This window comes from Canis lupus, chromosome 12 (assembly GCF_011100685.1).
Source record: "Canis lupus familiaris isolate Mischka breed German Shepherd chromosome 12, alternate assembly UU_Cfam_GSD_1.0, whole genome shotgun sequence".
Lineage (NCBI taxonomy): Eukaryota > Metazoa > Chordata > Mammalia > Carnivora > Canidae > Canis > Canis lupus.
The window spans coordinates 37,157,238-37,181,716 of NC_049233.1; the positions used below are offsets into that span (position 1 = coordinate 37,157,238).

The 24,479-nt window shown below is 37.8% G+C and overlaps 2 protein-coding genes and 1 long non-coding RNA gene across 3 annotated transcripts in view; 1 reads left to right on the top strand and 2 right to left on the bottom strand.

Annotated features, from left to right (window-relative positions):
- The window catches only part of TMEM30A (transmembrane protein 30A), a 36,314-nt gene extending 33,919 nt beyond the window's left edge, over nucleotides 1-2,395 (bottom strand). Inside the window, 2 exon segments of the mRNA XM_038554544.1 lie at nucleotides 1,861-2,208; nucleotides 2,210-2,395. Coding sequence (XP_038410472.1) covers nucleotides 1,861-2,208; nucleotides 2,210-2,380 — 519 coding nt within the window. The 5' untranslated portion in view covers nucleotides 2,381-2,395.
- Nucleotides 1,430-11,342, top strand: LOC111098320. Its single transcript, XR_005367926.1, has 3 exons — nucleotides 1,430-1,939; nucleotides 6,140-6,193; nucleotides 11,175-11,342. It is a non-coding gene; the product is annotated as an uncharacterized LOC111098320 (long non-coding RNA).
- LOC119876879 (filamin-A-interacting protein 1-like) overlaps nucleotides 9,585-24,479 on the bottom strand; it is a 206,728-nt gene continuing 191,833 nt past the window's right edge. Inside the window, 1 exon segment of the mRNA XM_038554543.1 lies at nucleotides 9,585-13,304. Within this exon segment, the coding sequence (XP_038410471.1) occupies nucleotides 13,264-13,304 (41 nt within the window). The 3' untranslated portion in view covers nucleotides 9,585-13,263.

Below are 24,479 nucleotides of genomic sequence, written 5' to 3' on the forward strand. Positions count from 1 at the left end.
TTGCTACTTTTATCTTAATATCTCAGGCTGAGGTAAAATTATCAAATTTCTAACGTTAAATTATTTTCTTCTACTTAACTACTCACACTGCAGTTAGGATTCCAGTATAGTGTAAGACTGGGAATCAAAACATCTAAGTTTCTGCCTCAATTTTACAATACTCTGCTAGCTTAGTAACAATATATCAACCTCTCTGACTCCATTTCTCATCTTCTGATCAGTGATTATCACATTGACAGTAACTATTATAAAAACTTCATACCAGTAATCTTACCTATATTGTTTCAAATTCTCACATTTTTGCCTATTATACAGGTGAGGAAACTTAGACATGGAGAGATTAAGTTTTCCAAGACAGTGAGCTAGTTAGTTAGTAGCTGAGCTGGAATTTAACACCAGCTCTGCCTAACACTAACCTAGAGCCCACAGGTCTTTGTGTTACATTATTTTGTTCTTACATGTGTGATCCTAGTGCGGTTGAGTGAGCAAGTACCATATTTGCAGGACTATTCGGGAGATACAAATCATAAAACAAATAAAAACACATGCTGAAGAAACATACTTTAGTACTTTCTCCAGCTATTAAACCAAAAATGAATTTTTAGTAAAAGACTTAAAAACTATGCTATTGATACTATTCTTATTACTATTAACATAAAAGAGCATTGTACAATTAAAAGATATATTGATTTCGGTCTTAGGAGCAATATCATAGATTATACTGTAAAAGAGGTATCTTCATGCCTATTCCAGTAGTTGAAATAAAATTACTCTGAAAGTCCCATTAAATCACATACACACATTTAAAGTATTTAATAAAATTCGGGAAAAACAAAAACAAAAACAGCATAACCTGATAGAACAGAAGAACTCAAGAGAGCCTGATACCAGTTCCTGCCCTTCCAAACACATAAAAATACCCTGTGACGTACAAGAAAAGAAGATGAGCAGATTTTAATACTGGACATCTCTATGAAGTATTTACATTCTAGTATCACCCTACCTTCACCTGTACCTTCAGTACAAATAGATGAAGGTGCTATGATCGCTGCTCCGACACTCAAGATGCTTCTCTAAGTCTGTCATGTCTTCTATCAGCAAAATGTTCAGTAGACAGTGTACAACTAATTCGATGTGTAGTTCTTGTCTCTCTCTTTTTTTTAAATTTAAATTCTAGGAGGGGGGAAACAAAATAAAGCACCTAGGGCGAATGTAGGGCATGATTATTAAACGCAGCCTAAAAGTAACATCAGAATTGAAGATTCTGGTTACCTTTCACTTACTTATCATGCCTTACGACTACAAGTATTTATTAGCCCCAAATGAAAGATACCGTGTACACTTCGGTTATACGTCCTACTATGTGACTTGGTGACACAACTGCTTTACATAAAAATCCACGCCTCTATGACCCAGGCTCCTTTCCCTAACAATGGCCAACGCGTTAATCTCTGTAATCCCCACACGAGTAACGACACTCTGATCAAGTCAATTGTCACGGAGTTACAACCAGACATAGCTTCTGTCTTTTTCACAGTTTTCCCCTCCTCCGTTGGAGGCAACAACCCCGACAGAAGCACAGGAACCGTGCATTAAAGGGGCGTTCTTCACCTGACCCACCCCCTGCACGAAACATTCATTCCATCTGAAACCCTGTAAATCGCAAGAGGAAGCTCAGACAGAACTGCAAAATTCCGGAAACACACAGAAAGAAAAAAGGAGAAACAGAGGAAGAGAGGAAAGAGGCGGGGGAGGGCAGAGCCCGCCGGTCAACCTCCAGGGAGCTGAGGCTGGACTGGAGCCGACGGAGGACCCCGCTCCCGGGCAGCGCCAACTCCCAACGCCGCTCCCTCCCCTCACCTCGATCTCGCGGATGTTGTTGGAGGTGACGAAGATGCCGATGCCAATGGGGATGAAGATGAGGCCGATGATGAAGAAGGTAGGTAGCACCGTGCCAGCCGTAAGGATGGGCTGCCAAGCCGGCAACCGTTGCTGTTTGAAGGCCGTGTTATCCGGCCTCCGGTTCTTAGCGGTGGCCCCAGGAGCACACGGGGGCCCACCATCCACTTCATCCTTCGCATTATAGTTCATCGCCATCGACCCCCACGGCGCGGCTCCCCTACGCGCAGGTGGACCACCCGGGGGACCCGCCGGCCGACCCTGACAGAAGATGCGCAGGCGCCGCGGCCGCCGCCACCTCCGCTGTAAAGGCGGAAGAGGCGGGACACCCTTCCGCAGACGGCCGCCGACCGGAAGCGGGAGTCGGCTGGGGACGCCAGAGGGAGGGAGAGAGGAAGGAGGGAGAAAACTGAGGGACAGGGGGAGGGGGAAAGGGAGGAGGATGGAAGGGGGAGGGAAGAGGCGGACGCACCCTGATCATCTCCCCTGTGACGACAGAGTGAGGGCCTCAGCCCCTCCCCCGCGCAGAGCGTGGAGCTGCGTTGCGCCTGCGCGTCCCTGGGAGCGTAGAGGTTTCGACGCCTACGCGATAGGTGTGCGTGCTCCAGCCCCGGAAGCTTCGGTTCGCCGTCTCCTGCCTCCTGCTGGGGTCATCATGGCGGCGGCGGTGCTGGGCCGCGGGTCCGGCCGCCTGGCCCAAATCACCCTGGAGCTGCTAGCAGAGAGGTCTTTCTGGGCCTTCGGCGCCAGACAGGTTTTTGCCTTCCCTCGAAGCCCTCTCTGAAGGGAATCGGAGCATTTAAAAGACCACACCAAGGCAGCTTGAGCCTGGTGGGATGGCAGTGCTTGCTTGGGTTATAAAACCGCCACTTTTGGGATCCCTGGGTGGCGCAGCGGTTTGGCGCCTGCCTTTGGCCCAGGGCGCGATCCTGGAGACCCGGGATCGAATCCCGCGTTGGGCTCCCGGTGCATGGAGCCTGCTTCTCCCTCTGCCTGTGTCTCTGCCTCTCTCTCTCTCTGTGACTATCATAAATAAATAAAAATTAAAAAAAAACCGCCACTTTTCTCTAAAAATCAATAAACCTCCACTCAAGGTGGAAAGGTAAACGTTAAGTGAGATGCGTGGTAGGTGACACTTGGGTACTAAAATCAAGAATGAATCGTGCCCATTGGTTAGCCCTATTACCTTTTCCTCAATTAATGGTCATCGTGTTACTTTTTACCTTATTTTCTGTGTCCACGTTTCTCTTTGCACGTTGATTTGAGGAGCCAGTTGTAAGAAGCTGTAGCTCTTTACTACTGTTGATCAAATGCAACAACTTACGGCATCGCTATAAAATGAGATACCATGTGAACACGTAGTATTTGACGACCCAAGGAAATACTACTGATACCTAAAAAGTGGCTAAATGATACCAAAGTGGTCTAGGTACAGAGCGTAAAGCCCACCTGAAAGTAGTAATCTCCATTGACCGGATGGAGGATGATTATTCTCTATTTTTGCGCTTTTACGTATTTTTTCAAAATTTCTGCAATAAGCATATATTTGTAAATTTTTTTTTTAAAATTATGTACCATTCACATTATATTTGGCATCTTTGAAGTCTAGACCAGAGAGTAAATCACATTATCTGAAAACATACCCAAGTTTTCTTTCAGACTTTTGTATTTATGCCTTTTGAAGGTAAACCAAGGAACAGGAAAGGAAAAGAATGTTTGGGCCTCAGATTTAAATTTAAATATATTTTAAAAATGACAAGTCTCAACATGTGAGCCAATTGAATATCTGGCAGACAACTGGCCTGCTTGGTTTTGCTCTTATATGACATCCAGTATCTCTCAAATTCTTAGCATTGTTAACATAGGTGAGTATTTTTTGTTTTGATCTATGCCAAGTTCAACCTAGGGCTCAAATGGAAAACGTTTGTCTATCACAGTTGATGGAGAAGGCGTGGAATAGTTTAGTTTTGCTAAGTTCTGTTAGTAAAAAATGTCTTTAACAATATTGGATATAACGCAAAAATATAAAGCATAAGGCAAGTTTTTTCCTCCTCATTTCTACCTATATTATCACATCCACTAAATGTTACAATTCCTTAAAAGAATATTTCAGGGCAGCCCCGGTGGCCCAGCGGTTTAGCGCTGCCTTGGGCCCAGGGTGTGATCCTGGAGACCCGGGATCAAGTCCCACGTCAGGCTCCCCGCATGGAGCCTGCTTCTCCCTCTGCCTGTGTCCCTGCCTCTCTCTGTGTGTGTGTCTTTCATAAATAAATAAAATCTTTAAAAAAAAAAAAAAAGGTTATTTCAGCATTCTGAATAACTGGTCAGTTATTTTGCCCTCAGATTTTTTTTTTTTTTTTTTTTTTTTTTTTTTAGTAATCTAAGGGATGGCAATAAGTTTATCTGCTTTTTCTTTAGTTTTTTTTTCTGTTCATAAGAAAGATTAACTTATTGTCTCTTTTTTTGTTACTAGAAACTCCATTTTGACCAGAACAGAGTTGTAGAACTGAAAGCTTCCTTAGATTCTTGTCTAAAACTTACATTTTCAGATGAGAGCCAAATAGATTAAATGACCTTCAGTCTCTTGATGATATCCTTACAGTTCCTTTTCCTCTCTGTACTGTGCCATCATGATATGCTGCTTTTCTGAGCTAATATTTTTTTTCACATCAACATCATTATCTCAAGGGACTCATTATTTTATGATTGTCCTTACCAGGTAGTTGTGGTTTTTTGTTTTTGTTTTCATTTTCATTTAATATGATGAAGTACAAATTCTTCAAAGAAAATGTTGCTCAACATTTCTGGGATAACAAAAGAGAGTCGTTGTTCTCACAACGCATTACCAGTTTATCCACTGGTCATACATTTTTCACTGTTGTTTCCTAGGAGTAACTGGTGTTTGTGTGTATTAATGATACATATAGGTAACATTTATATTGTTCAAATGATTGTTCATTTGCTGATTCCTGATAAAAGAATATATTTGGCTAAATGATATTGATTAATGCCAACTACCAGGTCAACACATAAGTGTGCAGTGAATGCCTGAGCCCAAATATAAAAGTAGATCCAAAATGATAAAGCAGATGCAAATCCCATGATCTGAAGAGATGTATATAAATAACTTTGGGAAAGTAGTTTTATACTGTTTTTTTATTTTGTAGCTCAGTTGTATTCAAGCCACCAAACTAGGTAACCAAAAACATTAAAGAAAAAATATTGAATAACTATTGAGTAGCTTAAAGAATTAAGAAGAGGAAACTGAAACTCATTTTTTTTTAACTGTTTAGCCTTAGTGCCACACATATTTGCTTGTTAGACTCCTTTGAGTATTTGGTGCTGATTAACTTCTCTAGCTTCTAGCCATATTCAAGCCATTTATTCACATGTGTAGCATAACAATATTTAGGAAAGTTGAAGAGACCTAAAAATTGTACCATAGTTTTTACCAGCATGAATTTCAGAAAAAGGTCTTAGGGACTGGAAATGGTTTGAGTTGTATTCAGTGACTTGGTAGTATTTTTGCTTGTTTATTTTTGAAGGAAAAAATTTTTCTATTCAGTTAGGCATGGTAGCTTACTTTAGAGATCTTTGGTAGGATTAAATCATATTCATGTTTAATTATCTAAGAAGATTTTTAGGAAAAGAATGATAGAGAATTTGTATAATAAATTTAATTTGTTATATTTATGGCATCAGAGATTGGTTCCAACTGACTGAAAAATTACTGCGTTTAGAGTTGACTTTTTCCTTTTTTTTATGTTGTGTATTTATTAAACTTTTTCAATTAGGCATGTAAGAAAATCCTTTTGTTCTCACATTGAGAGATTGTCTGATTAGCCTGAGTACATTGGTGTTGTGATGAAAGGTTTTATAAGTTCATAAATAGTAATCATAGTCAGTAGTCAGAAATAACAAGTCAAACAACATATTTTAATGTTTAGTCTCATTAGAGGAAAGAGTAGACAGCCTAAGAATCTTATTTTGGGAAGGAAATAAGGTTTCTTTCATCTTAATTCCATGCTCTCTTTAAACGAAAAAATAGAATTCTAATAAGATTTCAGACTTCATGACTCCCCTGTATAGACTCTCTCAGTAGATTATGTCCCATGTTATATATTTTTCCAATAGGTGCTATCAATTATAGATAAGATCTTGCTTTCAAATATGATGTTGCCATCTCTAAGTTGACATCCAACATTTATTGTATGTATAATAGTGAAATTATTTTTTAAAGGGGACAGGCAGAGGAAGGAAGAAACTTATTACTCCATCTCCAAAATAGATATGGGTAAGTAGATCTTTAAAAATGTTTAACCAGGGTGCATGGTGGCTCAGTCAGTTAAGTATCCAACTCTTGATCTTAGCTCAAGTCTTGATCTCAGGGTCATGAGTTCAAACCCTGCATTGGGCTCCATGCTGGGCATGGAATCTACTTTTTTTTTTTTTTTTTTTTAAATGTTTAACCACTTATAATCATTTGGACTATTTTTATACATGTCTTTTTCTGTTTCTGCAAGTTTTAAATTACAGGAAGTCTGAGGTGTGGCAGGCATTTCATTATTATTTGTTTTTGAAACAGGTCACTACTACCAATGAAGTTATTATTTCTTTAAAATAGCTCTAATGTATTATTGAAGGATGATTTTCACTAAATGAACTTAAATGTGAAAGTCAACGTCTACTGAGCCTGAGGAAGGAAACACTTTTTTTGTCAATGGAACTAAATGTTTATGACAACAAATAACCAAGACTTCCTAGACTTCCCTCTGACCAGTGCTTGGTGAGGGACAAAGCAGGGGTTCAGCAAACTATTCCACAACACTTTTACTTTCACTGAATCTTCTGAGAAGAATAATCTGCATTCACTGTCTTCAATTCCTAACCCATCCAACAACATACTGCTCCCCCACTTCAGACCCCACTTCCACTGAAACTGCCTTGCTAATTCTCATCCTTCAAGATGCAAGACAGTAGCCAATTTGAGGAATCTTTCTTTGTCCTCAGGCTGTGCTAAGAGTTTCTCTCTGAGTTCAAGGCAACTTATGCATACCTCTATCCTTTTTTTTTTTTTTTTAAAGATTTATTTATTTATTCAGAGAGAGCGAGAGAGAGGCAGAGACACAGGCAGAGGGAGAAGCAGGCTCCATGCAGGAAGCCCGATGTGGGACTTGATCCTAGGTCTCCAGGATCATACCCCGGGCTGCAGGCAGCGCTAAACCTCTGCGCCACCAGGGCTACCCTGCATACCTCTATCCTTGCACTTACCATAGTACTGAGAAATATGTTTATGTCTGTCTTTCCTACTAGATGTAAGCTTATCAGGGTCAGAGACTATTTTTGTTTGTCTCTATATTTATAACACCTGGAAAAATGCCAAGGTCTTAAAGATATCTTAGTTGAACTAACCAGACCTACTCTCAACTCACATTTTAGTGGAAGGGACAACTTGCCAACAAACAATTGAGTATAATGAGGTCAGGAACATGTGTGCACAAGGGGTTATAGGAGATGCCACACCTCATCCTCTTTATGATGTCAAAAACTAAACTATGGGGAAATGGGTCCTAGGGTCTGAGTGATATTATGATTCAACATGCAGGAAAGAATAAGATCAAAAATGAAAGAATATGGAGAAAGTTGAACCATTTACAACACTCATTATTAATGATTTGCAAGGCTCCATACCCTGGCTGATCATGTTCTTTTTGTCAAGATCTTATGTTGTTTTCCTGAAAATTAAGATCTCTGATACTCCCCATTCTTGGGGAGATATTTTGTTAGCTCATGTAGTCCATTTGGCCCACTTGTCTACTTACAGCAATGCTGCATGTGGGAACTAGTGCTTGACCTCTTTGTGAAGTGTGAAAATGACTGAACGCACTTTTCTTGTTAAAGTGGTGTAAGCCATCTAGTGGTCTGATAAGATGAGGGACCTCTGTCTGTAGAGTCTGTTTGCCCTTAAGATCCGTGATTATTGAGAGTCTTCCTGTTTAATCCAGATACCCTGCACCTAAAATCTTCAGTGGGCACAGAGGTTTCTACAAGGGAAGGATAAGAAACCAGAACAATTTGATAAGGAAGCTCTGGCATTGAATACCCTAAGATATTCCTCTTAGAGGAGCAACCCTTTGGGGTAAGGAGTCAGTAATTGGGTTCCTACAAAACACCCTGCTGCTTTGACTAAACATATGTCTTGCTGTCAAAGAGGAGAAAGAAATGTGCTCTCTGAGCTGGAAAAGCCAAAAATGAAAACGTGATTATGGTCATGGAAAAAGTCTGTGAAGATTGGTGGAAATGAGATAGGGCAGCTAGAAGGAGAGTGCAAAAAGGCCTCTCCATAGAAGGAATTACATTGCCCTTTGCAAACATTTATCCAGTATCCTATATTCACTCTGAGGAATATGCAAATCCTGTCTTCAAGAAGCTTACAGTCAAACTGGAGAGATAACTTTGTATACCAATGCCCATCAAAATAGGCAGAAAGGGAAAATAGACTCCTGAAGAGAAAGAAAACATAGTTTCTCCTTAAAGACGCTTATCTCAAAGGAATGCTGAAAATAATGACAGTGGAAACTAAAAGAGGACTGATTTAAAAACAAACCAAAACTTACCTGGGAACTTTAGGGAACTGGGTTTCCAACCATTATCTGTGGATCAGGTCGCTATGCCTGGAACCATGCAGTTAGTGAGGGTTGCCTCAGTTGAAGGGAGGCCTCAAAGTCTGACATCTTTTATATGTTCTTTGGGATATCATGAAACAAATTTCAAAAGTAAGTTTTAATATTTTAAAAAAAATGGTGCAGTGTGCCCTATTGCCAACATGCATGGAGCCCAGAGAACTTGCTTCATTTTTTCTGCACACGTAAATAGCCTGGTGCTCATTAAAAGTGAAGCTAGTCCAGGGCTCAAGGGAACAAATCCAAATACAGAAAGCCTGATTCCTTCTCCTGGGAAGTCATGAAATAAACAATGACTTTTGGCCAGTGCTCTTAAACCATGTGAACCCAAGGGGCTCCACTCCAAAGAGAGGCCTCAGAACTGCCTTGTAGGCAAGACCCCTAACATCTACAACCTTCCTGTAGAAAGCATCTGTGTTTAGATATCATCCTTGCCTGCTTTTTTTGATATGTGGATCTTTAGACAATAAACAGGAAAAAGCCATTCCTTTGTCACAAATAAGGCAAAGACAAGTAGAGATTGGCTGTAGATCACCAAATCTGGCACAAAGCTGATAAATAAAAGGCATCAGAGAATAGCCCCACTGTCATCTCTATCCCATTTTGCTGAAAGCATTACCCTAACTGCCTCTCTAGAAGCTGGGCTGTGGCCTGCTGGAAAACCTCAGGAGCATTTGCTCTACTGAGTAACCTACCTTTAGATTGACAGCAGAAAGCAGTAAAGTGATATCTAAATATAGACTGACAATGCATTTGGTGAAGATAAAGGGCTGAGGGAAACCCTATAACCAGTTCTATCTCTTGGTGTTTTGCAGTTTTCATCTTAATAAGGAATCAGACTAGGATGTAACTCGGGAAAAGTAGCTCTCATTTTTCCAGATCTGCTGTACCATTTCTGCTCATTCACAGTGAAGAACACCATATTTTTAAGAAAATAGGAAATGCCGAAATGAAAACTATTTTAAAGCAAACAATTTTAAATAAAAGATGAAAGTTGAATACTTATTTTAAATGATTTTAATTTTATGAATATTATGTTCCAACTCAAAAAAATATTGCACAATGTTTTTATATCACAATTGTTATTTTTCTCACTCTCTAGTGAGATTTTTGATGAACATGGTTGACTTTGGAAATAACACAAAGAGAATGTCTTAATTGGCTAAATAATTTCAATAACCTGTGAAGAACTGAAAGCAAGATATTACATTCATATAAAAGACAAGTAGATACCCATAAATTCCATTGGCTGTAGTGAAAAATAATAAACTTCTCGTACTTAATAAAACTTATGAATGTTGTGAAAATATAATGTAACTCCACAATTTTTCAATGCACTCTTTTGCTTTTGAAAATCCATTAGACTGCAGGACTTCTAAGAATATCTTGATCACACTGTAAGTCTCATATTGGAGAAGCTGACATCTGATATTTTTAAACAAAATCTAAATAAATACAATCAGCACTGTTAAAAGTAACAAAAATCTGTGGATGGTAAGGTAAAATTACCCAAATAATAAAAATGAAAAAACAACAACAAAAAATAAATGTATTATGTCATGGCACCTTAAACACTTAATAATCTGCATTTTGTATTTTTCCTATGTAACAAACAGTTGTTATCGTATAGTTATGGAGTAAATGTTGAAAATTTAAGACACAAAATAAAATATTAGTGTTCACTAAGCAGTTAATTCCGTGAAACTCTCCCAATTTTTATGAATTTATTACAATAGCTTTTATTGTTTTTCCTCTTCACTTTCAATTAGTAATTTTAGCAGGGGGATAGCACTGGAGTCCAAAGGGGATATATGCCTCAGGTGCCAGTTGCGTTTTTTTTAACTTCCACTTTGCATTTTTGTTATTTTTAGAATTGTTGCTCATCAAATTCATGAACATGCCCAATTTTTATTATGTTTTTTATTCATTTCCAGGAAAATTCAACTACAGCATAAAGAGAAAGGACATAAATACATTACATTGTCTGATCCAACATTTATTTACTCTTGCTTTGCAGCTGCTTTTTAGAACCTGTGAATTATATCAATAGTGCTGGTGTCTTTTGTAATGCTTAAGCTAGATGTTCCATGTCATGAATTTTTTTTATGGTTTTCCTAAGAGACAATTAATTCTTCACATTTTGTGAACATTCTAGGCATCTAAAATCTGGAAAATTTATTCACTGTCTTCATCAAACCTTAATATTTTACGAAATACTTGAAAAAAAATCTCTGCAGAGGATACCTCAAAAATATTTATCAAAAAGAAAAGGGTAAAATAATGGATTAGTTCAACTGTTGTACCTTAAACTGGAATCATTTCAGAAAACTATTCAAAACTGATTCCCTTTCATATTGATGATTGGAGATCTAATAAAAGATACATAAATTTTATGAGTCTAGAATGGTGCACATGGAGGCAGTTTTTTTCAACTGGTTATGGATATTGGGATAGAACTGTTTCTGATTTTGTATATCATTAGATAAGGATGTAGCTATTTGGTGTTTTGACTTTTCTGTTAATTTTTAATATTCTTTTATTTCAGAACAATTTATTAATTTTTAAAATTAAGTTTACTTATCTGTCACTCAGGTTCCATTTGGGTTTAAACAGAAGACTTAATCCCAGGATGAGCAGAAAAAAGCTCAACATCCATCTAAGTGACTCTGATTGCACCACCATCCTTACTCTGCATTGCAAGTACCAAATTTCATGATAAATTCAAGAGAAATAAAAACTTCAGATCCAAATATACATAAATCACTTGTAATATTTTAAAGTCAAGAAGTAAAGTCTTATCCTCTAGATTTTTCACTATTCATATAATTTTCCACAAGTTGAGAAAAAGCTATTTGCTTCAAATGCTAATTTGTGATAAATCAGAAGTATAAATGTTCGCAAATAGGGAACTTAACTGTGTGCCAAAAAAGGTAACAATAGAAAATAAAACCCTTTTTACTTGAAAATGTCATTACAGTTCAAAAACATTTTCAGAAAACAGAAAACTCATAGCAACAATTTTTTAAATCTTCACACATACACACTCTAGGTTTCTCAGTCATTAATCAAAAGCCCTGAAGGATATGTGATACATTCACAATCATTCAAACTAGGACAAGCCTACTATAGAATTTCTTTTACTTAAAAAAAAAAAAATCAAGCTAATTTTCCATAAAATATAGTTATTTAATTTATAATACCTACTGAAGATGATTGCTAATTCCACAAAGTATAACTTAAAACCTTCCAAAGTTACATAAGGGAGGAAATCCAATTAATTTTTCTATTCCAGAGACTCGGTGTAGACTCGCTTTTTTACGGGTTTATAACCTGGATACAAGCTGTCAACTGGAGAAATAGGCCAACGGTGTTACTTTTGTGGTTTTTAGTTATCTGTGTGACACTGAGAAGCATTTTCTTTAATACCAGTAAAGTTCCATGATATGTGATTTTTGCATTCAGAAACTGATATGTCAAATCTTCATTTATTTTTGAAGTTATTTTTTTAAAGACCTTGTTGAAAACATGTCCACATTAGCAAAGTCTTTTTAAAAAGCTGTATTATTAGGGTTTCAGTAGACTTTAGATGTACATTTTCATATAAACCTAAATTCCACAGCAGCTCTGACATTGAGATTTGAGTAATGCATGTTGTGCTTTTATCTTTAAAGAATATATTCTGCAACCTACATGCCATTATGAAAATCTATCCAAATCCTGTCTATCAAGAAGAAACATCATTTCTTATGGGATTTCTCTTACCATTTTTTTTTAAGATGCAGATATTACCTTGGGTCAGTTTTTATTTTGGGGGCTTTCATTTGGGCAGATTGTGAGAAATACCTTGTTATCACAGTCCTTATAAGTCTCATATATATAAGCAAATAATGCAAACAAATATAATTGAACTATCAGTTGATGTAGTCCCATATCCTTACTGGTTAAACTTATATATCTTCTTTTATTAATTTGTTCCATATGAAATTCAATTTATCCAGGGGTTTTGGCACAGAACACTAAAAAGGGCAACTTTTAAAATTGGCTTTACATATTTAAAATTAAAGTCTTTAAATCAACGTTATTTTATTACTGTTGAACTATGATCAGAATCACAGCATTGTATAAGCAATAATAAAACCTCCTCTAGAATCTCCTGCTTCTGTTTTATTTCTTGAATTTACCCCAGGAAATATGTAGAGTGTTGTACTTTCTTTTCCTTCAGAAATAAAAGGTTGATGAAGGAAAATAGTGATAGTTTCCTGTTTTGAATGCACCAGTACCAATACTTTGAAGAACTGACAGTGTACTCTACAGATATATGTGCCATAGACTACGAAAAAGGAAACACTTTAGGAAAAAAAATCACATTACAAAGTGTATTATAAAAATAAATTACATAGCATGTGCCCGTGGACCTGAAAGCTTTGCAGAAAGGAAATTTATTTTGACACAAAGATTGAATCGCTCTTGCTACCTATTTTCATATTATCAGCAATGCCATTTTCAGCTTTTACATTATTATATCCTCAAAAAAAAAAAATCACTGGAAGTAGAAAATTATTTCCAGTAGTGATCAGTAGCATGGAGGACCTTAGTGATGATGGAGGGCTGCAGAAATACTACTCATTCAACACGGATTCAGAGGAAGTACACGCACCCCATATGTGCTTGGTTTACCATTTCATCTGGAGTTCATACGTAACTGGTGAATGACGATGCTTTCTATAAAGAAAAGAAAGATACAGCATTTTCAATTAAACTGAAAAATCAGTAGTTTATGAGAGGATCAATACCACATCATTTCACTCAAAGACTGTAGATGTTAAACAACAAAACAAACAAAAAACACATACATGAGCCCAATAGCTTCTCCTGCAATTCTTTACTATTGTTGGGTAATGTCTTAAATTGGCGTATGTGCTTTATCTCTAAAATTTTTAAGTCTTTTAGAAACTATGTTTAATATTCTAATCATATTAGGTAGATTTTACCCAAGCAAAGAACTGAACATAAAAATATTAATTACTACATATATGCCCTGTACTGGAAAACCAGACTATTTCCTAGAAGTAACACTATTTTTCCAGTCATACTCTTTCTAATCTAAACAATATTCGCATATTTTTTATTTCTTTTTTTATGTGTGTGGATTTGAGTTTTAATAAGGAAATATTCAATATCTATTCTTAAGAAGTCACAACACAGATGACTTCACATTTGTCTTGGACTGCTTCTTCTTGCAAAGTTATGTATATGCTTTTAAATCTAAATTCATTCTTATGAAAGTAAAATAAAAAAGATTGGGATAGTACCAACCATGTTATGGGTGTGTGATATTCGTATTTATTTGATTGATTTCACTTTTACCTTAACCTTTATGCCTCTATGGAAATGGATAATTTTGTTTCATTCTCTCAACCAAGGACTACTTATTGAGGCTCTAGAACGTGCCCATCACTGTGCTAGACAGGGAACTATGTGATTAAAATAATAAGAAAGAGTGCTGCCACTGTTGAGATTATAAAGAACAGAGCAAAGAAATAAGCTTCAAATGGTTTCTTCACCAGAAAGATGTATTATGTCCCTGTCAATATATGGCAGTGTTGTGAGTGCAGAAACTAGTATCAGGGTTTATCAATAACATGAAATTTCCGCCTATTATTTTCACTTTAATTTCAATTAACTAGTATTTATATTTTATTTTCAGTTAAGTAGTTAACATATAAGTAAACATTATATAAGCATATTATAGACCTATAGATTTGTGCTAATTATGTACAGTGGACCATCTTTTGTCAGTTTTCTTAATTTGGTTTTATTAACTTTACTTCATGCTGACCACTAGGTGGAGATATTTCCATTCCTTCCCTCGACCTTTTGATTTGAATTTGGGATAAGCAGATAGGAAAGCTAAGTAAAATGAAACACATAAAGGTTTTATATACTTAATAAAATTTAGCTATGAAGGTTTTGTAATGCTTCTAAGACATACATATGATTTTTGACAATACTACAAACCCTTAACATCTCATTTTTCTCATTGGAAAATTGTTACAGCTCTAAATTTTTCAGTGCCTAAAAATGTATCAAAATCTTCAGGCAGAAATTAAAATCACTAATTAAAATATTGTGTAGTTAAAAATCAGGATCTAAGATTCAAATGCCGTTTCCCACTCAACACTTTTTAAAAATTTCTGTAAAGACATAGATCTCAAGTCTCCCTACTAGTTTAAGTATCTTTCCCATTTTCCTCCCTTAAGAAAGCATAGAGAACTTAAATTTAAAAGAGTGAATTCATGGGGTGCCTCAGTGGCTCATTTGGCTACTGTCTGACTCTTAATCTCAGAGTTGTGAGTTCAAGCCCTGTGTTGGGATCCTACTAAAAAAAAAAAAAAAAAAAAGAGGAAAGAAGGAGTGAAATCCAGAATTGTTCTTATCCTAGATGTAATTCAGAATGGGCATGTATTTGTTTTCCTCACCACAAAATGAGGGTATTAGAGATCATCTCTAAAGTGCCTTGCAGTGCTAACATTTTGTGTTACTACTCTCACCTTGAATGTACAAACCTCTGAATTCCTAGAGTAATTGGGTCTATACATAGAAGAAACAATGTCTTGGTTGAATCATTACATTTTATAATTATAATATGTAAGTTAGCAAACTGATCATCCTACATGATATATATATAGATATATCCTAAATGATATCATATATATATAAATGCTATTAACCAGATTGCATCATTTCTTAAAATTTTTAAAAAGATTTTATTATTTGAGAGAGAGAAGGTGCACAAGCTGAGGGAGGGCATAGGGAGAAGGACAAGCAGACTCTGCTGAGCATGGAGCCTGACATGGGGCTGGATTCCAGGACCCTGAGGTCATGACCAGAGCCGAAGTCAGACGCTTAACTGACTAAGCTACCCAGGTACCCCTAGTCAGATTGGATTATTAAAAAGACTGTCTAAAAAATACTTGACAATGCTAACAGTTTATTTTATTCTACTTTAATAATAAAAGAGGGTGTTTCATATTTATATAAATAAACTTTATTTAAAGGAATACAACTAAGCCCAAGTTGTTTTATAAACGTGGAGACACAGTTCATCTTGTTTCTAGGGATAGTGAGAAAAGATTTATATAATAGAAGATCTATTTTAATTGAAACTTATTAAGCATACTTACTAAATCTATGTTTGCTTATTATCTATGTTTTCTCCAAATCTGTAGACTGATTCAGAAGATAATCACCCCAACAAAACACAAAACCGTGACAGATTAAAAAAATGTTGCTTTAAGCTATTAGATTTTGAAGTGACTCATTATATAGCAAAACTATCTGATGCATACAGAGTTGGTTGTCAGAAAAAAAAAAAAGCTTCAGGAATTATGCCATTACTTATGGTTCTTAAAAAAGGGCAGAGTCGGGGTCCCTGGGTGGCGCAGCGGTTTAGCGCCTGCCTTTGGCCCAGGGCGCGATCCTGGAGAGCTGGGATCGAATCCCACGTCGGGCTCCCGGTGCATGGAGCCTGCTTCTCCTTCTGCCTATGTCTCTGCCTCTCTCTCTCTGTGTGTGTGACTATCATAAATAAATAAAAATTTAAAAAAAAAAAAAAGGGCAGAGTCTCCAAGTTTCTCTCAGGCTTTTTTTTTTTTTTTTTTTTTTTTTTTATGGCTGAATACAATGAAATAATGTTATAACTTTTAATGAAGTTACAAAGTCAAAGTAAATCTTATCCCATTTTTTACTCTTTATTTCACCTCAGAATAAGACTCAAATATATGTCATTTGAGGCCTCTAAAGTAACCTGAGGAAAATCAGGTACAATTCTGTAATAACTTTTCTCTTTTTGCAGTTACCATTTTTCTGACATTAGTAATTTGTGGAGTATATAATAGGCAGGTTGAAACCAAGGCCATAATTAATTTCCACCTCTATCAGCAAATTCAAAATAGCAAAGCACTTAAATTTAGAGCCTTCTAATGTGCAAACATTTAATAATATCATTTCTTTTTTCCTAATTGGAAAAAGGAAAAAACTCTAAATCTTAATCAGCATACATACATGGGGACATGGGATTTTCATGTATTTTTTACATTAACAGTTTATCAAAAGCACTTAAACTTTCCTGTATGTTACTCTCAAGTGTTATCTTGATGTTTTCTCCTGAAGAAACTTCAGGTAACACATTAATACATTATTTGTGATCATTATATTATTGAGAAATGATGTTTCACAATAATATGAATTCATTCTTTTAGTACACCAGCTATTAGATAATGTCCACAGAAAGGAAATTTAACATATTATCAATTCCTAATGACACTTGACTTCTGACCTCACTATTCTTTCTCCTTGGGTGGTAATCCAAAACTACTGGCCAGCTAAATGACTTGAGATCCAAAGTTGTATATGCAAGATAGGATTTGGGGGGAAATTTGGGGGAGACTCTCTCAAGTGCTAGAGTGTGGCAACAAATTGAGTCTGATTCCTCCCAGGAGGGCTCCTTGACTGTGGAGTAGGAAAGATGTACTCCCTGGAAAGTCAGTGCCTTCCTCCTAAGCAATACATATGTTTATACTCTGCCAAACTCTCTGCAAAGGACACTTGAGCTCTGAATTTTAAAAATCTATTCTAGTAAATGAGACAAAATCACTCTAATATCCTCTTAAGTTCACACACCGAAGACTAAAAGAGTAGAAGTTCAGTTTATAGTAGGTCTTTGCCTCTGTAAAGTCAGACTGCTTCATTCACAGGAAACTGCATACTAAATTACTATAGAAAACATTTCCTCTTGGATTTTGCATCAGTTTGGCTGGCTTATGACCTGCTTCCCATGTTCCATGGCTCCCTACTCCCCATGGGCCCTGCCTGAAGGGCAATGCACAGGCCTAGGGCTGTGCCGTTCTTCCTCTCCACTAGCTACTAAACCCCAGCTTTAATATGTTGTCCACAGAGTGATTTATTTACCTGCAAAAATGTCCTAGACCTTTTAGAGAGAAGTAGGAATGCCTAGATGTTGTTTACTTTTAAGGTTCTCATTTTAATAAACTGCTTTGGTATTCAGTCCTGTTATTATCACTTTCAGAAATTAATCAGAGTCCTGATAAAACATCTGTTTTAAATAGGAAGTCAAATAAACTTCCTCTGTTGACTTGGACTTGTATTCTTTCTTTTGGATTCAGCTCAGCTAATTAAAAATACTTCCGCTAATCAGTTCTGTCATTTGCTTCAGGAAACTTTTGAACCAGATGATATATACTCTCTTGGGGTTTCTCAACCATTTAATAGTTTATTTGCTTCCTTCCAAAACATTTCCCACTCCATCATCAGCCCAAATCATCCCCTTACCTCTCCAGATTCTAGGAATTACCAATAATCAGTTATGACTGGTAACTTCTTTTTTTAGGCAAGTTAATCCTTATCTCTTAAATACTTTACCATTTCCAGATACAAGCAAATTGGAACTAATTATCCCACATATAACATTAACTATGAATAATTCAATGGTAGAAAAATAGTAAAGTATTTGAGCCAAGATTGCTCGGGTTCTACCTTTTTGGACACAGATGCTAAATGCCTAGGGTTGATCTCAGTCTATGGCTGGTCAAAGAATTGCACGGAAAATAACATTGTATCGAAAGTTGGGAAGGGCCTTGTGCTTTTTAGATAAGGACAACAATATTCATCAAAGTACTGTTATGAAAACCTTAACACACATAGTTTCTATGAGATATCTTGATATCTTCAAATCCTTTGGCAGTATTATTTTGGCTCAGTGTGTGTGGGTGTTTTAGTCTATATATAAATACATACTTTGCTCACCTGAAGCCATTTCCTCATATGAAATAATGAGTAATATACTGAAAACCTGGCATCATCATTAATATGGTGGTTAGACATCTCTAAGCCTCGGGGTTTTCATGTCTTGTTCTTGGTGTTGTTTTTGTTTTCATCTTTAATAATGGGGATAATTATCTTCTTGACCTCTGGTTCAGCTATTACCAGCCCTTGATTTTGCAGTTCTGTCCATCATACATACATAGCAGAAACACAAGTAGAAAGGCCAAAACTACATTTACGAGCTAAGCAATTATTTACTAGTTCATAGGAAAAGTGTTAGGATAGAATGTTTTAAGTTGCTTGCTGAATAGTGAAGCCTATATATCTGAGTCTAAAGAGGAATGCCAGAGTCATAAAAGGTTATACAGCTAAATGCTAAACCATAAGCCAAAGTAAGGTGATTTGCCAAAGGTCACACAACTTTGCTCTGGTCTTCTGCTCTTCAGTTCTAGCTCAGGTATCTAGTCCATTGTTCAGCAATTTACTTTCTGTGGATGTTCACTTGAATATCTGTCCTAAATCTGAAACCTGCTTTTTGGTGGTGGTGTTTTAAAACAAGAGCCTCTCCTGACCAATTTGTAAAGATTTTGTTTATTTGGGAGAGACACCATGTGAGCAGGGTAGGAGGGTGCAGAGACACAGCCCAATGCAGGGCTTGATCCAACAACTCTGAGATCATGACTTGAGTCAAAACCAAGAGTTGGATGCTTAACCAACTGAGCCACCTGGGCGCCCCCTGCCCTATTTTAGAAGGTCCTTTATGAACTTGAAGAGCATGATAAATCACTTGAAATTTTCTCTTTACAGAAGTATCTTTCATATTCTTCTGGGAGAGTTAGTGAGGGTGAGGAAAGAGCAATTCATAATTCATTCAAGTATGTTTGTATGTCACAGAAAGCTCTCAGTACCCCTTGGTTCTCCACATATGTGATGGCTTCAGAGATGACAACTCCCTAGTCCAGGATCTCTGGCTGTTCTGCATCCATTGTGGGCCTATAGTGTTTTTGAAGGGAAAGATGTAACTTACACTATCCAGAATGGTGGTATGTGAATTTCCTCTCATTTTACCATCTCTTTATTTCCACATTCCCACACATTAGTTGTCAGGACCCTTCACATCATTCTCAAAGGCTTGCATTGCAGACAAAATGGAGGAAGCAAGAATTGAGAACACCTCCTTCTCCCCCAGCTTCCAGCCATCCTTCAGCTTCTGGTTTTCTTCTACAGTAAGAGCCAAGTTTGTTTTTTACAGTAGCAGATAGGCTTTGAACCTCAGATTAGATTCTGAAATAATGTCTTCTAGTAGAGGCAAGGTTTTTAAAAGAAATTTTGAACAGAGATGGACACAACCACCTGAAGGGAAAGTAGGGAGAAGGGACAAGGTGAAAAAGTCAAGGAAAGGTGGCCTGGCCTGGTATGCAAGGCATTCTGTCTGCCTGTGGGGCAGAAGTCAAGGCAAGGAAGAGGGAAGGGGAGGGATGCTCAAAGAACAAGGATGGAAAGAGCCCAGTCATGAACCATATGGAGGAGTTGGTGCCACGTTCTGTAGGTAATGAGGAACCTTTGGAAGGTTTTCAAATAGAGTAGTGATAGGATCAACTTGAACTTTGGAAAACAAAATGAAAAATGAATCAGAGTTTTGAGGCTAGAAATCTTAAGACCAGTTAGGGGCATATGGGAGTAACCCAGATGAGAAGTAATTAAATCCTCAACTCAGGCAGTAGCAAGGGAAATGGAGATGTGTGTTTAGCTGATAGAGGCATTAGAGGGTTAGACTGAGAGACTTCCTCAATGAGTTGACAGGTGAGGGAGCAGGAGAAGCCTAAAATGGCTACCAGGCTTCTTGCCTGGGTGATTGGGTACATCAGGATACCCCTGCTGAGATGCAAAATAGTAAGAGGAGGAAAAGACTTGAAGAGGGTTGGAGGCAGTGTTGAGAGATATATAGTACAAAGTTGGATATGCATTTGGAGATAGAGGGTTGGTAGCCATCAACATATGGATGATAATCAAAGCCATGGGAGAGCATAAAGTAACCAGAATGAGCATGTAGTATAGGCAACTGGTAGAGAGAGGGGAACAGCCATAGACTGCATGCATAAAATAAGGAGTCATTGAGGGAGACTGATGTAGAGCTGTCAGAGAGGTCAAAGGAAAACCAAAAGAGATGTTTTAGTCCCCCTTATCAGAGATCCAAGCTTTATTTTCTTGGGCGGGCAGTGCGGGAGGCTGGGGGTGGGGTGGGGACTGGCTTAAGCAGTTCTAGGCTTATGCATATGAATGGGCAGCACAGACTAAATGCAGGGCAATAAAAATGTTTGCAGGGGATCCCTGGGTGGCGCAGTGGTTTAGCGCCTGCCTTTGGCCCAGGGTGCGATCCTGGAGACCTGGGATAGAGTCCCACGTCGGGCTCCCGGTGCATGGAGCATGCTTCTCCCTCTGCCTATGTCTCTGTCTCTCTCTCTCTCTCTGTGTGTGTGACTATCATAAATAAATAAAAATTTTTTAAAAAGTTTGCATATTTTACTGTAAGATTCTCCATCTCAATTCCCCTGATCTACTCCCAGAATACAGATAGCCACTCCAAGATGGTTACTGAAGAATTTTTTTCTTTAGAAACTACTGAAAGATAATACAGTTGGCCTTTGATTGATATAAATTTGAACTGTGCAGGTCCACTTATATGTGGATTTTTTTTTCAATAAATACAATCCAGTACAATAAATGTACTTTTATCTGCCTTGTGATTATCTTAATATTTTCTTGTCTCTAACTTACTTTACTATAAGAATACAATATGCAATACATGTAATGTATGAAATATATGTTAATTGACTGTTTATGCAATTAGTAAGGCTGCCAGTCAATTTTAGGCTATTAGTAGTTAAGTTTTGAGGGAGTCAAAAGCTATACTGCACTGGGGGTCAGCGCCATCAACTCCCATGTTGTTCAAGGGTCAAATGAACTTCAATAGATAGATAGATAGACAGACAGGCATATAAGCAAAAGAAGTAGAAGAAATCAAGGAAACAGAGGATTCAACTTAGGTAAAAAAACAATAGGACAATAGCCTTAGCTAGCCTAGAGCATGACCAGTCTTGACTGAGTAGGGAAGCAGAGGGCTAAACAAGGAAAGCCTCCAGGTAAAAATATGAAACTGTTGGGTTTAAGTGTTTGGATAGGTGTTGGCAGATCTATTGGAGCATTTGGAAAAAATAAAGATAGATACATAGAAAACCAAGCAGATGAAAAGTTAAAATATTTATTCTGTTGAAGGGTGCAAAGCAGTATGAGGAAGGAAACACAAACATGGTATACTATTTGGCTCAGAAGAAATTACTATTTTTTTAAATTTTTTTACAATGCGGGTCTCGAACCCACAACCCCAAGACCAAGAGTTGTGAGCTCCACTGACTGAGCCAGCCAGGCACCCCAACAGGGAACAATATTTAAATTTACACTGTAAACATATAAACATATAAATGCTGGCTGATGATTTATCAAAAATTTGTGTTGTAATCATACTGAGAGGGTGGGGGAAAGGGAAAGAGGGGACATATGAGACTGCTACATCCTTAACCATCAAAAAATAATGGGAAGGGGCACCTGGGTGACTCCATTAAGCAACTGCCTTCAGCTCAGGTCATGATCTCATGGTCCTGGGATTGGGCCCCATGGATAGAGCCCCAGGTCAGACTCCCCATTCAGCACAGAGTCCGCTTGTCCCTCTCTCTCCACACCCCCCACTATTGCTCTCTCTCTCAAATAAATCTTTTAAAAAATAATGAGAAGACAAAAAATAATTATCTAAAATTGATAAATAAAGAGTGGAGCAAGTATATTATTTAGAAATATGAGGACAAATACCAAGAAACAGCTAAGGGTTAGGAATGATTTTCTCCAGGGAGTCAAACAGAGGGAAAAGGGGTGAGATCAGGGAACAGCTGTTTCCATTTTCTTTTAGTGCTGGCTGATAGTTTAACTCCGTATATGAATGACTTTAATAAAAATTTTAAAAGTAAGTTAAAGAATAAATGGAAATGTGGAAGTGGAGGCAGAAAAGGTCGAGTTTTCTGTCCGTGGCTTAACCAGGCAGGAAGGAGACAGGGCAGCACCTAGAGAGGGCTGCACGGCTCAGGGAGGAATTATGCTCGAATGGAAGAGTCCAGAGCATATTTATATCCTGTGTGCAAGTAGCAGGTAGAAAGGAGAAATTGAAACAGCTGAAGACGGGGACATCAGCAATCACGAGACCCTGGAGAAGGAGGTAGGAGGGAAACACTGACCCTCATCTGGGCTGGGGAAATTTTGGAATGGTGTTCCTGGTTACTGGGAAGCCCCCTTTGTGCCTGTCTCGTTACCTCTTCTTTTCTCTCTGCCCTTCAGCCTCCCACGTAAGTGCGTTCTTCTTATCTAATAACCTTGGGGCTTTTCTGATGATGGAAGTCTCATGCTTTCCTCAGTGTTCCAAATCTATGAGGCAATGAGAAATTCAAATCCTTGTACATCTTATATTCTTGGACATGTTTTTATTTCCCTGGAGCTGCACTCTTCCCACATTACACATCAGAGCCATTCCTTCACTTCTTCCTAGAAGACCTTCAAGTAAGAGATTGAGTAGGACCTACCCTTAATGAATACACTAACATCTCTAGTCTAGTTGCCACCCATTAACTTGCCTTCGTGGAAAACATAATAAAAATGCCAATAGAAACTGAATGACTGTTTAGGCAAGTGACCTAGACTGGAAGGTCATTTTCAAGAAATGATACATACCCTTAGGGTCATGTGCCATGCAGGAACATCTCTCATACCATGTGTGCTGAATGGCCACCTCAGAGTGGGCTGAAATAATCCACCCGTGAAAATTATTCTCTGCAGGGAAGGACCAAGGCCTCCTCTGTAGCTGTGCAGATTATACCCTGCACATCCCCAGGGGGGAGCCCTCACATTGAAATCTGTGGCTTTGGCACTCCCTCCCTCCCTAGGGTGGGACCTGAGCATCAGCTGGACACAGCAGTCTTGGTGAGCGCCCTTTGACTACACAGTACCGTGTTCCAGAACAGGGGAAAGACTCTCACCTTTTAATCCCTTTCACTCTTATAAAAGCACATTAAGCTGCATCGAGAAAACATTATCCTCACAAATAGAAGCTGGAATTGTAGTGCATTTACTCCTCTACTTCCTATCCCCAGTGGATTTCACTTCTAATACGTGGTTTAAAACAAAGCTATCCAATACATATAGAGTTGGTTCTAAAATTACAAAGAAAAACTGCCATGGCTGCTCTTTACCATTTCTGAAAAGTGAATATGTGTTGTTCTGCCAAGTTTTCTTAGCAGTTGTACTTTGTAGGTGGCTCTCTTCCAGCATCCAGATGTATAAACATCCTGTACATGCACCGTTCAGCCCCTCGGAGCACTCTCCCTGCAGATGGTATGGACTTCCAGGCAGAAATGACCTAAGCATCGTGTGAGCGGGTAAGAGCAAAAGACAGAAGCAGTGACCAGAGACTATGATAAAAGTTACTGGAGAATGACAAGCAAAGTCAGAAGGAACACGGCATCTCGTTCTTTTGACACTGTGTGTTCACATAGAGTATGTTACACCACAGTAACACTAAATACTCTAAATGCCAAGGAGGCATTTGGAAAAACAGCCAATGTCTTTGTTTTTCAAAGGGATGGATGTGTACTTTACAAAAGGGGAAAATGTCCTTTTAAAAATATACAAGTCGGTGCAGCCTGGGTGGCTCAGCAGTTTAGCACCACCTTCAGCCCTGGGCCTGATCCTGGAGACCCGGGATCAAGTCTCACATTGGACTTCCTGCATGGAGCCTGCTTCTCCCTCTGCCTGTGTCTCTGCCTCTCTCTCTCTCTCTCTCTCTCACTCATGAATAACAAAAATCTTTAAAAAAAAAAAAAAAGTAAAAATATACAAGTCAGTATTGGAAAAGAAAGATCTCTTGTTTAAACTTGCTCAAAATCACATTTTATAAAATCTTTTTTTCTCAGTCTCTCTCCTCTACCTTGAAATCCCATTATTATGGCATAT